Source organism: Pan troglodytes, chromosome 4 (assembly GCF_028858775.2).
Source record: "Pan troglodytes isolate AG18354 chromosome 4, NHGRI_mPanTro3-v2.0_pri, whole genome shotgun sequence".
NCBI lineage: Eukaryota > Metazoa > Chordata > Mammalia > Primates > Hominidae > Pan > Pan troglodytes.
Window position 1 is genome coordinate 81,280,185 of NC_072402.2, and position 16,261 is coordinate 81,296,445.

The 16,261-nt window shown below is 44.2% G+C and overlaps 1 protein-coding gene across 36 annotated transcripts in view; it reads left to right on the plus strand.

Moving 5' to 3' along the window:
- Positions 1–16,261, plus strand: part of DROSHA (drosha ribonuclease III) — a 131,214-nt gene that overhangs the window by 28,427 nt on the left and 86,526 nt on the right. For all 36 annotated transcript variants that reach the window (XR_010157262.1, XR_010157264.1, XR_010157265.1 and 33 more), the window contains 2 exons: positions 8,397–8,483; positions 10,537–10,623. Coding sequence is in view for 32 of the 36 variants with exons in the window: in XM_016953489.4 (XP_016808978.1) it covers positions 8,397–8,483; positions 10,537–10,623 (174 nt within the window). In the remaining 4 variants the exon portion in view is untranslated. The remainder of the gene's footprint in view (positions 1–8,396; positions 8,484–10,536; positions 10,624–16,261) is intronic.

Consider the following 16,261-nt stretch of genomic DNA (forward strand, 5'->3'; position numbering starts at 1 on the left):
GGACAAGGTGGCATCTTGTGAGCGTTTGTGCACATGCCTCAGGTTGGGAGCTCTGAGATGTTGACGAGGGATCAACACCTGTGACAGGAAAAGAGCAGAGGTGGGAACTATTCACCTGTGATGTGGGTCTGATCAGGCCTGGCTTGTCAGAATTTTTGTGTGTTGTGCTGGAATGGCTGTCATACCCCCATCTCTCTCAGTCCCCAGAGCAAAGTACCCCAGGAAGGGCACAACCTTGGGAGAGGGGGCTCTGCAGCTGAGGTTGACCCTGAAGGAGCCAATAGCTACAGGCTGTGTGCTGACTACACAGTGCACATTTGGACAGCAGGCCCTTCCTTGAAGGGAGACTAGATGGGCAGTGGTGCCAGCTAGGGACCTGTAGGCAGGAAAGGCAGGTGACAGTTTGGTCTCCTGGAGGAATGGTCCCATTTTGGGGGCTCAGCATGAGTCATTGTATCTGGCTAGTTGGATGTTTGGCAGTAGAAGTTAGCTTAATTATATAGCTTAGCCTTGATAAGCGGGGTCCATGCTGTTGGGCTCATGTGAAGCCTCCTCTCTGCTACTGTGGTCACTTCATTCATGTGCCCCTCCTGTTGCTCTGGGGTGGCTAAGGATAGAGGGTGGCTGACACCAACTGCCCCAGTCATTTTGTCTGCTTGGTACCTCTTCCATGGTGGCTGCTGTCTGGTGGACCTCCATGTGTGAGATAGAGCTCGTCATGCTCCCTTCCATTTGTGCACCTTCAAGTCTCTACCCCAAGACCTTCTCATCCGTCATCTTCCAATCTTTTTTCTTCTAGGCCCCTGACCAGCAAGCATGGTCACTTGCTTCTGACCAGGAGTCCATCTATATTCTAACTTCAGGCCACTTCTCTTTCCACACAAAGTGGATGACCAGGTACACTGCCTGAAACTCCACCCACTGGGAGAGATTTCCCCACAGCGCTATCTCTCAGAGCCATCCCAGAGTGAGGCTGTAGTGCCATCTGTTTTCGGTTCAGCCACTCTTGCCAACTGACCCATTTGTAAACCAAGCTTGGGCTTTTTCCTCTGCTTTCATCCATACATCCTTAGTCATCAGCTGAGGGAGGGGAGCTGGTGCAACAGTGGTGGAGCTGTGGGGATCCGGGCCATCTGCCCAGGCAGCTTGTTTGTGCTCTTGGCTCCTGGGTATGCTTGACTCTGGCAGTACCACTCCTGCCTTATGATGGATTGTTGCTGATGCTGTATTGCCTGATGGGATTGACAGAATTTAGCCTATGATGGGTGGTTCTGGCCACATGTGTATCTGGTATCTCTTGGCCAGGCCTTACATATCTATCAGGGCCCAGTAGCACATCTGGAGTATTTTTTCAAAGGCACATAATTCTTCACTATAGATGGCAGGTCTTGCTCCAGAACGTCAGGGACCAGCATTGTGATTCTCCCAATGTGGCCTGCAACAGATTCCTTTTGGCAACTTTTCCCACCAACATTATAGTATCTGCCGAAACATATGGCCCCAGCAGCAGGGCTGCTTGTACTGTAGCCTGGAACAGCTGAGGCCGTTTCTCACATGGGCTGTCCTCAGTGCGGGCAGCTGTTGATGCTGTTTGCGCCACTCTGTAAGCAGGTTGGAACAGTGTTTCTAAATGTGCATTCTTTTGCCTCCTGAGCCTGAAAAGGCCCACTTAGGTGTTGTGCTTTCTTCATTGTAGGAGGTGGAAGATACAATAATTGTCTTTTACTTTGGAGGGGATGTCTTGGCATTCCCCAGACCACTGGACTCCTAAAAATTGTGTGGCTGCGGCAGGCCCCTGAATCTTTGTAGGGTTTATCTCACATCCACTGCGGTGCATGCATTTTACCAAGGTCTCTAGCCTGATCATCGTAATGTCAGAGGTGTAATGGAGCAGTGTGAGGTTCTACAGCATGCCCCGACCGTCGGGAGCTCTTTGGTATTATGAGTGGGTGGGAGCACTGGGGCAAAACTATAACTATAAATGTCTGTGAACCATTCTGATCCTCATTTCTGATTGGGATAGAAAATAACCCATTCACCAAATCAGTTGCCATATACTTTATATCTGCTCTAGCTAAACTACAACACCTGGCCCGGCAGCTACAATCAGAGTTCCTGCTTGGTTGAGTTTGTGGTAGTTTGCAGTCATCCTTCAGGTCTTCAGGGGCCAGACAGGTGAATTAATTGGAGATAGGACCGGTACCATCTCCCCTATATCCTTCAGATCCTTAAGGGTGGCACTGACCTCTTCCATCCCCACAGTGCAATATTGGTTTTGATGCCTGGGTTGACGGGGGTGGTGGTAATTTCGTTTCTGCTTGGCTTTCCCATTAGGATAGCTCTTATTCCACATGTCAAGGACCCAGTGTCGAGTAGCACGTTGGGTCTGCCAAGAATGTCAATTCTAGTGGTACATTCAAGGACCAGGGAAAGGACCACTGGGTAGATCTGTGATTCAGTAGACCCACTGTAAGTCAGACGTTGACCAAGATCCATTTATTACCTTGGCCTCATATTCTCTACTCTAACTGGGGCACCACAGTGATGTATCCAGTCTCCAAGTATCAATGATGATTCAGATACTGCATCTAACATGGCTTGAACTGTCTGCTATTCCTCTTTTCCCAGTGTACAGCTCCCCAGGTAAATGGCCATAAGCCCCTTTGGGGAATGACAGGGCTGTTATTTTGTTACAGGATCCTTCCTCCTGGGATCTGGCCACCTCTTCAGTTGGTGGATTTCAGTCCAAAAAACATGATCACGTCTGGAACTGGGCAAGGAATAGTGTGACTATTTATTGGAATGACCTGCCTTCAGTGTCTTGGTTATCCATTCTTGGTTTCTTATGTTCGTACAAACTAAGTAGTACTCTTATTGGTTACCCACTTAATTTTGTACCGAAGGACACCATGTTCTATTAACTATTTCCATGACTCTTTGTGGGTCAGACCCCCTTGGCTGCTACTTTGGCCTGGCTTCCAGCACTTAGTCCTATCACCTGGCATCTCTTGTTTCAGGATTCTGTCATCCCTATTACTGCTGGCGAGCTCTGCTCTCTGACCACTTTTGTAGTCAGCCCTGGCCTGCAGAGGAGGCTACCACTGATCTTCCTGATGATGTTTGTGCTCCTGTCACCTGCACATTTGTTTTGGTGTGTCCTCTGGGGCTTCCCATGCAACACGATTATTTGGCATATTTTCCAGCTGTAGATACTTTATCCATTCTAACTTCCTTGAGTCCTTGAATTCCTTCCTCCACTGTCTACCACGGCAATTCTGGTATTTCAGCTTTGCTCAGCGTGGGCCGTTGCTTCTTCATGCTTTTAGGAGCCATGCTGGTAGGGAGTTCTCAACATACCCTGGTGGTGTTGTATCCTGAGTGCTCCCAGGTCAATCTACTCTTCCCTAAACAATTTTATGTTCTGGCCCTGTTGATCAAGCGCTCTCATCATCAGGTCCTCTGCAGACTTCTCTGGCTGTTGCCACATGCTAGTTAGTTCCTGCAATTCTTTTGAAATATAATCTGTTTCCTTCCAGCACCTCCCCAGTTGGGGCCCTGAAATGACCCCAATTATAGGTTTTGGCCAGGAGGGGAGACTGGTTGAGGGGTGTGTGAAGGGGGATAGTGTTGCCTTGCAGGTTCTTCCATTGTCTTCTGGCACAAGTGAGTGGTTGCTCTTAATTGGGAGGGATGTGCCATCTCTGCAGTCAGATGATTTAGAGGAATCTGGGGAGTCAAAACATAAATGTCCCCATTTCAGGTTTCCTGGGCCCTGACTGTGGCTAATTTTCTTTGAGGCTTGGCCACTCTCACAGGTAAGCCTTAGGCTTGGTCCTGCCTTGCTGTGACCTCCCACTGTAGGTAGTGAGAGTTTCTTCTGGCTTTCACATCTGGTTTCTAATAGTCTTTTCTCCTCCTCTGCTGTTATACTTCTGTAGTGTAGTGGTTCTCTAAGTGAAGGCTCCCAAATGAGACTCATACAAGCTTCACCTGGGAACTTGTTAGAAAGGCAGATTCTCACCCCATCCCAGCCACTGAATCAGAAACTGGGAGTGGGGAACAAGCAGTCTGAGATTTAACCAGCCCTCCAGGTGATTTCTGGGCAGACTAAGGTTTGGGGACTATGGTAGAGCATCACTGGTGCTTAGCGACAGCCATCCATCCCTGAAGGATCATAGCCATTGTTCTTATAGCTACCATTTTCTCCACAGTCTTAAACACCTGGGTGTTTGGCTTGCTTCCAGTGTACAGCTTCTAATTCACCATCTTTAAAGTTGAGTTGCCCTGCCATCTGGTGCCAGGGGCTGTCTGTGTTCCACTTACCACCAGTGATGGCGTCTTCATTGCTTGTTGGGAGGTGATTGAGCTCCAAAACACCATCTTATTTGCTGTTTTATTGGGTCACTCCTAGTACCAACAGCCTCATCTTGGGTTCTCTAGAAGCGGATGCTAAGATGGAGTTTTGGGTGCATGATGTTTATTAGGAATCAACACCTGTGAAAGGAAGAGGGTGGAAGCAGGATTGGACAGAAGGATTGGCTGAACTGTGAGTGAGGCCCACCAAAGCTGCATTCAGCCTGGGGGTGATCTGTGGAATTCATATTGCCCGTTTGAGTTGGGCTGAAATGGCTGGGCCTTTATACCTCTGCCTTGCTCAGTACCTGATGTGGACCGTGCCTGAGGTCAGAGGATGGAGATCTGCAGTGGAGAGAGATCCTGAAGGAACTTATAGCTGGAAGCTCCCTGCCGTCTGTGCCCTCCATAGCCAGGCAGCAAGTCCCTCCTTGAATGTGGGTCTGCGTGGCACAGCCCCATGTCTATCACAGGTGCACCCAATGATGCCATCACAACTGATGCTGTCACAGCACACTTCTTGTGCTGGCTTTGTTTGCCTTTTCCCGTCTTTTTTTTTTTTGATACAGAGTTTTGTCTTGTTGCCCGGGCTGGAGTGAAATGGTGTGATTTCGGCTCACCGCAATCTCCACCTCCCGGGTTCAAGTGATTCTCCTGCCTCAGCCTCCCGAGTAGCTGGGATTGCAGGCGTGCATCACCACGCCTGGCTAATTTTGTATTTTTAGTAGAGATGGGGTTTCTCCATGTTGGTCAGGCTGGTCTTGAACTCCCGACCTCAGGCGATCTGCCTACCTTGGCCTCCCAAAGTGCTGGGATTACAGGCATGAGCCACCGTGCCTGGCCAGCCTTTTCCCGTCTTAAGATCCATGCATATACTGTTCCACCACCTCTCATGCTTTCTTCATTTCTGACCTTTTCGATTTTTACTCAGCATATTTATTCCTTCTAGCTTTTTAAATTTCCTATTAACACTCACTGCTGTTAGTTCTCAGATTAATTTCCCCACTTTTTTTTTCAGTTTATTCATAAGTATAACCAAAGGTCAGTTATTGTGTTATTTTACAAGTAAAAGGAAGATGGTCATAGGATTCTAGATCTAGAAAGATCCTTAAATCTTGTAGTCTGAACCCCCTCTGGAGTATACTGTAAGTGGCATATTGTGGCTGTAAGATTAAGGGTAGCCATAACTTCATTCAGGTGTCTCACAGGGCTGATACTCCATGTCAGCAGTGTTGTCCGTGTCAGACTATGTCAGCAGTCTACAACCTAGCCTGGAGATTTCCAGGAGACAAGGCCACCTAGGCACAGATGCAGCTTTCATAAGTCTTAAAACAAAGTTTCCCCTTCCAAGAATAGTTTAAACTCCTTTTAGAAAAGAGACACCTGGTAACTGACCTGGACTGAATACAGGTATAAGCAAAGGAGAAGGATCCTCCAAACTTGAGAATGGTCTCCGGATGAAGACCCTCCTGGTGACTTGGTCATCTAAGTCCCTGGCTATATCTGGCCTGCGTCTGCTGTCTGTCTTGTAAGAGAATAAGCAGAATAAACTGCTTGAGCATCGGTTGGTGGCTAAGACTTATCTTTGAGGAGAATCAGATGGAAAGGGAGAAGTCCCTCCTGAAAGAGCTGGTTAATTAGGTCCACTCAAAACACCCCAGCCACCAACACGACAGCTGGGGATGGTGATGGGATTTGCATAAGCAGGTGAGTAATGGCACTCATTTCTATGAGAGAATCATGAGAGAGTGAATGGGAGCTATCTCTGATCCAGCTATTGGGTGAGCCCTATGGACTGTTCCACAGTGGGACTGGCAGTTTTTATTCTGCTTTCTGGCCAGTTGCTACCTTCTGTGTGCACTTTGTACCTCTGTTATGGAAATTGCCACCAGGCACATGCCAAAATTATTCTTAAGATCCTTCCAGGCCCATAGTAAGGGGGGACAGGCTCCCAAGTGGAGGAGGACTGTCTGGATGTCAGGGATGCCCTTGGCTTCAAGAGTTGACTGCCGGCTGGCGTGTCTCCAGCCCTTGCTATGCCAGAGGAGCACCTCGGCCTGAAGGATCCTGGGATTGTGACACCATAGGCCAGGAAGTCTTAGGTCAGGTTTATCTGCAGAAAGCCTCTCTGTTGTTGTCTGCCAGTGGGGGAATTAGAAGATGATCCCCTGCAAGTCTGTACAATCACTGAAGGGCACATTATCCTCTCTGCACTCCTGATGGGACTGCGCAGCTTCTCCAGGGATGTGCTCTACCCTCAGATGCCTGCTGGGTGCCACGTACCCCAGTCACATGGGCTCAGCTCAGAGTCACATCACTTGGCCTGGCTGATCCGTAGGCCTTCAAGCTGTGGAATGATGATCCCGAGTGCATGGGGTTACCACTGGTTGCACTACAGGCATTACCAGTCACCACCTGGGTCATGGTTAGGACAGTGGCTGTCACCTCCACAACCTGCTCAGATGAGGAGGCATGCCCCAGACACCATGGAAGTCTGCAAAGAGGTTCACCCTTTGTCAAGGACAGAAATTTAGAGCCTCCTCAAAGACCTGATGCAGGGACTCAGTGAGAAAGTTGTCACTGGCTGTACTGTGTGTATCACACAGGAACTGGACTGTAACTCACAGACTGAAAAATGTAACAGTCGGTAGCTATCTCCAAAGATGGTAAGATCTCTCATGACTTCAACACCCAGTCAAGGTTATCCAGGGAGCACAACTTGATGGGGCTGTGGGCATAGAGCAGGCAGCCATAAGCTGTCCCTGTCCTCTGCTGCAGTGGCTGTTTATGGCTTGGAGAATAGCACACCTCAGCATGAACGTCCCCATCAGGGGCTGAAAGTAGCTGGTGTAAAGTTCAGGAAGGAACATTTAAGCATGTTTCAGTGGGTTTATGCAGCTGCCACCTCCATGGGACTGGGGCACCGCTGGGAGAGCCCTGTATAGGCCACCTTGCAGCCAGATGTTTATGGTTTTCTTTTTGTTTTTGTTTTGAGACAAGGTCTCCCTCTGTCACCCAGGCTGGAGTGCAGTTGTGCAATCTTGGCTCACTGCAACTTCTGCCTCCTGGGCTCAAGTGATCTCCTGCCTCAACCTCCTGAGTAGCTGGGACCACAGGCATGCACCACCACACCAGGCTAATTTTTGTAAAGACAGGGTTTTGCCTTGTTGCCCAGGCTGGTCTTGAACTCCTGGGCTTAAGCAATCCTCCCACCTTGGCCTCCTAAAGTGCTATGATTACAGGCATGAACCACTGTTCCTGGCCCTACTTTACAGTTGTTTTTCAGGTGAGTCCCATCACAGGCCAAACGAGCTTTCTTGGTCTCCAAAGTTAATCAGGCTCTGTGGGCCCTTGCCATGCTGGAAAATGCCAAGACACAACCACCCAACCAAGTGTTTCCAGCTGCAGCTCACATCTCTCCCAGCCCCAACTTGGCACCTTGTAGCCAGAGGTTCAGACACCTGGCATCGCTCTCCTTGGCCTCCCCAGGCCCATCACCCACAGGACAAGACCCTGTCCAGCTGTCTGCAACAAGGGCAGAGCTACTTCTACTGGCAGCTGCAATAAAGGGGACTCCCAAATGGGCCCATCTCCGGCAAGCCTCATGAGTTCCTTCAGACCCTCCTTACAACTGACGTGGCCTGCTCACCCACCGACCCAGATGGAAGAACACCAAGTCTTCATCAAGGCCACCTATGTGTACTAGCAGTCCAGTGGGTGTCCCCCTGGTACCCTCATGGATGATAATTGCTCATTTACCAAGTTCATGATATTTTGGAGGCCCCAAAACCTCAGATATTTGCGGCCTTATTGGTCATCCTTGCTTCACCAGCACCTGAGGAAGCGACTGAGAGCTGGAGACTGGCCAGCCCTTTTTTATTGGTCTAGGTATGGCAAAGCCAATACTGTTCTTTCCTACCAGTCTGTGAAGGAACAGACATAAAACCTCTTTTGTTAGATGTGAATCTAGGAAATACAATATATTTTTAAGTAAAAGTACTCTTGCTTTACTTGTAAACTGATTTTCGTTTTTTTCCCCTCAGGCCATCAAGCCCTGTCGTCCTATGACCAACAATGCTGGCAGACTTTTCCACTACCGGATCACAGTCTCCCCGCCTACGAACTTTTTAGTAAGTTTCTAAAGAATCACATGCATATCATTTAAAATGTAAATAGAGTAAAATGTGAATAGGCTAAAGTTATTGATTCTGTTCTCAAATGTTCTTACTTTGAAAAATATTTTATTTTTATGTTGAGAAATTGGCCTTTTTCACGATGACGTTTCTTTCAGCTTCCTCTTCACTATACTGCTATATCTTTTTATCATTAAATATTGTTGGCATCACTTAATAGCCAAATTCATAATAGCCAACAATGTTGGAGCTATGGAGTGGGAAGAAAATATAGAACACTTCCACATTTCTTGAAAATTAGTGAATGGTGGCCAGGCGCGGTGGCTCACGCCTGTAATACCAGCACTTTGGGAGGCCGAGATGGGCGGATCACAAGGTCAGGAGATCGAGACCATCCTGGCTAACACGGTGAAACCCCGTCTCTACTAAAAATACAAAAAATTAGCCAGGCGTGGTGGCGGGTGCCACGGTGAAACCCCGTCTCTACTAAAAATACAAAAAATTAGCCGGGCATGGTGGCGGGCACCTGTAGTCCCAGCTACTCGGGAGGCTGAGGCAGGAGAATGGCGTGAACCCAGGAGGCAGAGCCGAGATCGCACCACTTTACTCCAGCCTGGGCGACAGTGTGAGACTGTCTCAAAAAAAAAATTTTTTTTTGAAGAAATGCCAAACTGTTTCCAAAGTGGCTGTACCATTTTTGCTCATTTTTTTTTTCTTTTTTCAGAGGTGAGATCTCACTTTGTTGCCCAGGCTGAATTTGAACTCTGGTCTCAAGTGATCCTCTTGCCTCACCCTCCCAAGTAGCTGGGATTATAGGCATGTGCCACTGTGCCTGGCTTTCTTTTCCTTTTATTTAATTTAGACCATCTTTGTGAAGTTTTTCAAATATAAATTAACAATAATATTGGCAAAACAAATAATAGATATTTCGATATTCTTTTGCTCCCCCTCTTTCCAAGTTGTTCTTAATAGATAATGTTTAAACGAATGAAATTAATATCTGTGTTAGAAATATGTCTTATAGGTCATCAGTCTTAATAATTACTGCCATATTTAGCATTTAAGGTTAAAAATGGCTGGGCCTGGTGGCTCATGCCTGTAATCCCAGCACTTTGGGAGGCTGAGGCGAGTGGATCACCTGAAGTCAGGAGTTTGAGACCAGCCTAGTAGGGATGGTGAAACCCCATCTCTACTAAAATACAAAAATTAGCCTGGCATAGTGGTGCACGCCTGTAATCCCAGCTACTTAGGAGGCTGAGGCACGATAATTGTTGGAAGCTGGGAGGCAGAGTCTGTAGTGAGCTAAGATCATGCCACTGCACTCCAGCCTGGGGAAGAGAGTGAGACTTCATCTCAAACACACACACACACACACACACACACACACACACACACACACACACAAAATGTTGGGTTATAAGAATGGCATAAGGAATAGAGGCCTTCATGCTTAGATTGATATATGTATTATTTAGTTACAAATCCAATTTTCAGGGAATTAAGGCCTTTGAACTTGTGTGGGAATTGATTTGTTGCAGTGTTTGGTTGGTTGACTTCTTGGAGAGGCTGGGAATAGAGCTATGAGGGGTTGACCTTCTGGCACCCAGAGGCCTTTGAGAGACTTCTAGGCTGTTGCTAGTCTCCACTTTATGATGCTGAGTCTTTTTCCACTTTGCATTTGAGTCAGCTGTGTTATTACCTTGCTCCTGTTAGGACTTCTGTTAGTTCAGAAACATAGTTCATTAAGAACAGAACTGGTAGTATTGTGAGATTAAATAAACAAGTTCCCAGAAAATGAAGCTTAATATAGCCTTTTATTTATTTATGGCACCCATAATATTACATCATTCATTGTCTAAGTACGTAAATATTATACTTACTATCTGAAGCCAGATAATTTCATGTAAAATTAAACTTTGTATAAACTTCTCCCTGGTGTCTGAAAGGAAGTCCTTATGTTCTATTGGTTACTTTGTGTCCTGATGGATTTCTGCATATGCAACTCATGTCATTTATTTAATTTGGGGTTCGTGTTTCTGTTTGCTTTTAGACTGACAGGCCAACTGTTATAGAATACGATGATCACGAGTATATCTTTGAAGGATTTTCTATGTTTGCACATGCCCCCCTGACCAATGTAAGTATGTGCCAGTTGGCTGCTTTTCTCTTTCCTTGTACCTCCTTCAACCCTTCTTTCCAAAAGTCAAAACATTTCCTGTCATCTGCCTCCTAAGAAACATTTCCTCTGCATCCCTCTGTATTGTAAATGAGCTGCAGGAAGTCTGCAGCAGTGCATCAGGTGGCATTGTGACATCTGTGCTAATGAGTCACGGGTTCGGTCTGCATTAAATGGTGTAAGTAAACATGTGTCAGAGTAACATTTTGAGAGTGTGAAAGATTGGAAAAGGAGGATAAACTGTGGAGTAATGTGTTAAAGCTATTTTGGGTTGGTTGTTCTTCAAAAGAAACTTTTAAGGAGAAGCCATTGTTTAGTCTCTGAGCAAAAGAAACAGCTTATTCAGAACGTTTGGAGCCTGAATTCGTGAAATACATTTTCTGCTTTTGAATCCCAGGAATATGTCTTCAAGAGACTTTGACATATGGATTCATGATATTTTTATACAGGTATTAAGTCTGCTTTGTTGGTAATTAGTTCAAATGGAAGTTCCTGATCCATGAGTCAAAATCTTTCCATCTCCATGCTCACAGTCCCAGGAATTGTCTTTCTTACTTCATATTGCAGTTGGATGTAGAGTGAATTGGCTGGCAGTGGCACAGGAACAGATGTGTGGCAGTGTACTTGACCCAGTACAGATGCTGTTGTAGAACTTACTGAATTGTAGCTATTGTATATCCACATCAAATAGAATGTTCTTTAACCTCTTCTGGTTTGGTTACGTGAAATTACATCTGCAATTTGAAAAATTATTTTAGTACTGTTTACTTCACAGATGAAATTCTGTTCCATTGGAGAGTACAGTTAAGACTCAAATCTTTGCCTTACCTTAGCCCTTTTTGTCATTCTTTTTTTCTATGTAAGTAGATATGATTCCATAGCAGCGATGCTAATTTAAGACAAATTGTTTTCCTAATGAGATTTTCTTTATTTCACAGTATTTTTTATCCTAGAGAATTTTCTTTGAGAAGATGATTACATTGTAATGTAAAAATAAAATCATTTCATAATATATATTACGTTTTTCTTCGGGGGGACCATCTGTTCACTAATGTAGAAAAGCAATAATATGGGCTGGGTGCGGTGGCTCACGCCTATAATCCCAGCACTTTGGGAGGTCGAGGTAGGCAGATCACTTGAGGTCAGGAGTTCAAGGCCAGCTTGGCCAACATGGCGAAACCCCGTCTCTACTAAAAATACAAAATTAGCTGGGCGTGGTGGTGTGCGTCTGTAAACCCAGCTACTTGAGAGGTTGAGGCACAAGAATCATTTGAACCTGGGAGGCAGAAGTTTCAGTGAGCCAAGATCATGCTGCTGCACTCCAGCCTGGGCAGAAGAGTGAAACTATGTCTCAAATAAATAAATATAGAAAAGCAATAGTATTAGGCCATTCTTAAATAATCTTTATGGAAAGGTACTAAGAGGTTTCTGAATTTTCATGATTTCTTTGCTTTTTTTTTTTTTCAAGTGTCACAAACTTTGAAACCCTTTGTTACACCAAATCTCATAGCCTTAGAGTTGATTACTCTCCACCCCCCACCATCTACTGCCTGTCTCTTTTTTCCCCACAGAGGGCTTATAAATACACAGAATTTAGTTAGCGTGAAAATACTTAAAACTATTCTTCATCTTATTTCTTGATTCCCTAGAAGTAATATAGATCTTATTTTGACTTTTAGGATCACCTTAAACAAAGAAGGATAGCAGTGTGGCTTTAGAGAGACCAGGGTTTAAAATTAGTGATAGCTCTGCGATTTGACATTTCAATCTTTATAAGCTTTGGCTTTCTCATCTGTAAGATTAGGGTATTAGTGGGAACAATCTCATTGGCTTTTGTGAAAAATAAATAAGATGGCGCATGAAAAGTGTTTACCATGGTGTTTGGCACATAATAAATACTGGCACCTCTCTTTGGAAAGGATTTCAGACAGAGCTGGGTTTGAATCTTTCTTCGAATCCTTTTTTTTTTTAACCTTGGACAAGTGAATTCTTTGAACTTCATTAATGATAGCAATGCTTGGGGTTTTAGTGAGAATCGGACATAATTTTTTTTAAATGTGGACTTTTTAAAAAAAAATAGTAGTTTTAGGTTTACAGCAAAAGTGAGTAGAAAACATCATTCTTAAAAACATCCCCCAGCACAAGGTTTGGCCTGAGAGGCCACTGATGCTAAATTAGTCACAGTCGTTACTGTCATTATAAAACAAAAGGACAGAAAAAATTCCTGGCTTCAGCATATATTTTATGTAAATGTTCAAGTTCTCGGTGAGAACTTTATTCTATGACAAACCCTATCATTTATATTAGAGATGTTGATAAAAATAGAGTTTTAAGCTGACTGTGGTGCAGTTCATAGGAATTAGATCCATCAAAGGCCTCTTGAATTTGAAATAGACTCCTAAGGAAAAGAATTGTTAAATTGCTTTACCAATCTGATTCCTTTTCTTGCTAGAGAGAGAATGTCAGTAAGCATGTCATGCAAATGATGGTAATGATAGAATCTCCACCAAATCTAGTTCTATAAGTTCTCTTAAGGTCTTGAATTGAAGTGGATTGAAAGCCTTGTTGGCTGAGTATAGAGCATTCTGGGAGAATTTTACCTTTTTATGTAGTACATTTGTTATTATAATACCTGATGTTAAGAGCTCTGACAACTTATCTGAAGTTTTAAAGATATGTGTATTTGCCAGGTGCAGTGGCTCACACCTGTAATCCTGGCACTAAGGCAAGGGAATTGCTTGAGGCCAGGAGTTCAAGACAGCCTGGGCAACTTAGGGGGACCTCATCTCTACAAAAAAATAAAAATATTAGCTGGGTGTGGTAATGCCTGTCTGCAGTCCCAGCTACTCTGGAAGCTAATGCAGGAGGATCAGTTCAGCCCAGGAATTTGAAGCTGCAGTGAGCTGATTGCCCCACTGAACTCCAGCTTGGTTGACAGAGCTAGACCCTGTCTCTTAAAAAAAAAAAAAAAAAGGAAAAGGGCCAGGTGCAGTGACTTACACCTGTAATCCCAGCACTTTGGGAGGCTGAGGCGGGCAGATCACCTGAGGTCAGGAGTTTGAGACCAGCCTGGCCAACATAGTGAAACCCTGTCTCTACCAAAAATACACAAATTAGCTGGGTGTGGTGGCGGGCACCTGTAATCCCAGCTACTCGGGAGGCTGAGGCAGAATTGCTTGAACCCAGGAGGCGGAGTTTGCAGTGAGTCAAGATCGCGTCACCGCACTCCAGCCTGGGCGACAAGAGCGAAACTCCGTGTCAAAAAAAGAAAAAGAAAAAGAAAAAAAATGTAAGGTATATGTATGAGTTACACCGTATTTTGTCGTATTCTCAAAAGCACAGGAGAACCCCTGGATCATTTCCCTCCCACTTTAGTTGGCTTCCCATTTGCAGTGGACTCGCTGACCCCTGGATTTGGTCAATCAGTGTGTTGAAGTAGTAGAGTTAGAAGATGGAGGTTTGGAGAGTTTTTTAGTTTTTTGAGTTTTTTGCTAGGGTGAGATAGGAGTATAAGTCAGTATAGGATGTTCTTTTAAGTATTCAAACATGATGGTAGTCATTTATATTATTTGATGGCATTTGTTGGGAGGTATTTTGGTGATCTTTGAAGTTACACAGTTTCTTGGTTGACCATTGTGTAGCAAAATAACAAGCTGTTCTTGACACTTAGAGAGAGATTACAGTTTGAATAGATGAGGAGATCCTGCCTTTCCAAATTTGTGTGTCTGAGAAGGGCTCTGGTGGTATGGATGGAAGCCCAAAAGAAAATAAAGTATATACAAAGAGAAGAGGTCAGAGAAGGAATTCCAAGAAGTGATTTTACTTAAAATGAAATGGAGAAAGGACTGTACGTGCATAAATCATCTAGCAGAGTGCTTTTTCCTATGATAGCAAGGAAGAAAGTTTGCACATTTGCTTTTTGCCTATCTCTTGAGAATTCCCAACAGCTCTGGTTGTTTTCTCTCCTATTTACTCTCTGAGTAGTTCATTTCCACCCATGCATATTCTGATCCCCACCAGATCAATATTAATAGCTGTGACATGTACCTCTGTATTAATACTCCACTCTCACATTTTAGATTGCCTTTTGAAATGAACCTCCTCGATGTTTCCTCAGATACTTTACCCTCAACCTGTGTGAAACTAGACTCATCATCTTCCCTGCATATTGAATTTGAGGTACTAAGGGGACAACCTCCTGAATTAAGTAACCTAGTTGGTCACTTACGCCAGAAACCCAGAAATGATCCTCAATTCTTTCTTCACTCTTCCTCCCACATCAGAATGGTCACTGTATATTTCAGTAATATCTCCTGTGTTTAAAATTTTTCTCTTCCTTTCCAGTCTTCCCTTCATTTGGCTCCTGGACTATTGCATTAGACTTCAGTCTGGTCTTCTTTGTTCCCTTACAAGCCATTCCCACACTGTTTCCACAGTGTCTCATCTGAAATGTAAATGATGATAATCTGTAACTTAAAGTACTTGAATGATTTCTTGTTGCCATATATCCATAAGCCCTGACCTTAACATGGTTTGTAAGGGCTACATAATAGAGTTCATATTTTCCTCTCTAGATCATCTGGCATCTCTCTCTCTCCACGCACTTCTGTCTGAACTGTGAAATTACTACTTCTTTCCTCAGCTCCCTTTCCTCCATTTTTCTAGAAGCTAAACACCTGCTCTGCCTCAACTTTTTCTGGATGACCTGGAAAATTCCTCCCTATCTTTTTTTTTTTTTTTTTGTGATGGAGTTTTGCTCTTTTGCCCAGGCTGGAGTGAAGTGGCATGATCTTGGTTCACTGCAACCTCCAACTCCCGGGTTCAAGTGATTCTTCTGCCTCAGCCTCCCAAGTAGCTGGGATTATAGACGCCACCACGCCCAGCTAATTTTTGTATTTTTAGTAGAGATGGGGTTTCACCATGTTGGCCAGGCTGGTCTTGAACTCCTGAGCTCAGTTGATCCACGCCGCTCAGCCTCCCAAAGTGCTAGGATTACAGGCGTAAGCCACCGTGCCCGGCCCCTCCTCATCTTTGAAGACAACTCATATGTTACCTCCTCTTTGGTTCTTTTGTACTTTATACTTTTTTTGGTTGCTTGTTTGTTTTTTAATTGAACTTAGAAGTTACATTGCATTGTATTCTGTTTGTATTTGCTTACATGCCTTTCTTCTTACACATCTTTACCTCTTAAGATAGGACCTGTAGCTTATTTTAGAGTACTTATGAACCTAATATAGTTGTTAGCAAAGAATAGGTATTTTAAAAATACATTGAATCATGCAAAATTTTGTAACTCTTAAATATTTTTAAATGATTAAAAGAACAAAGTAGAACTTAAAAATGATAATGGCTATTATGAATTTCACTCAAATTAACCACTATTCTTTAGAATAAAAAGGAAAAGCCCCCAAGAACTAAACTTTGTATCTGAGAAAAGGATTTCCAGTAGATGGCATTATAAGACTATTTTTCTGTTTTTCTTACCATCCCTTTCACTGATAGAATTAAAATTTGTTTCTTTCTGATTGCTGTGGTTTATGAAAATGATTACATCTGTATAAAATCATCTTATGGACAGATTAAGCAGCCAGAAAAACTC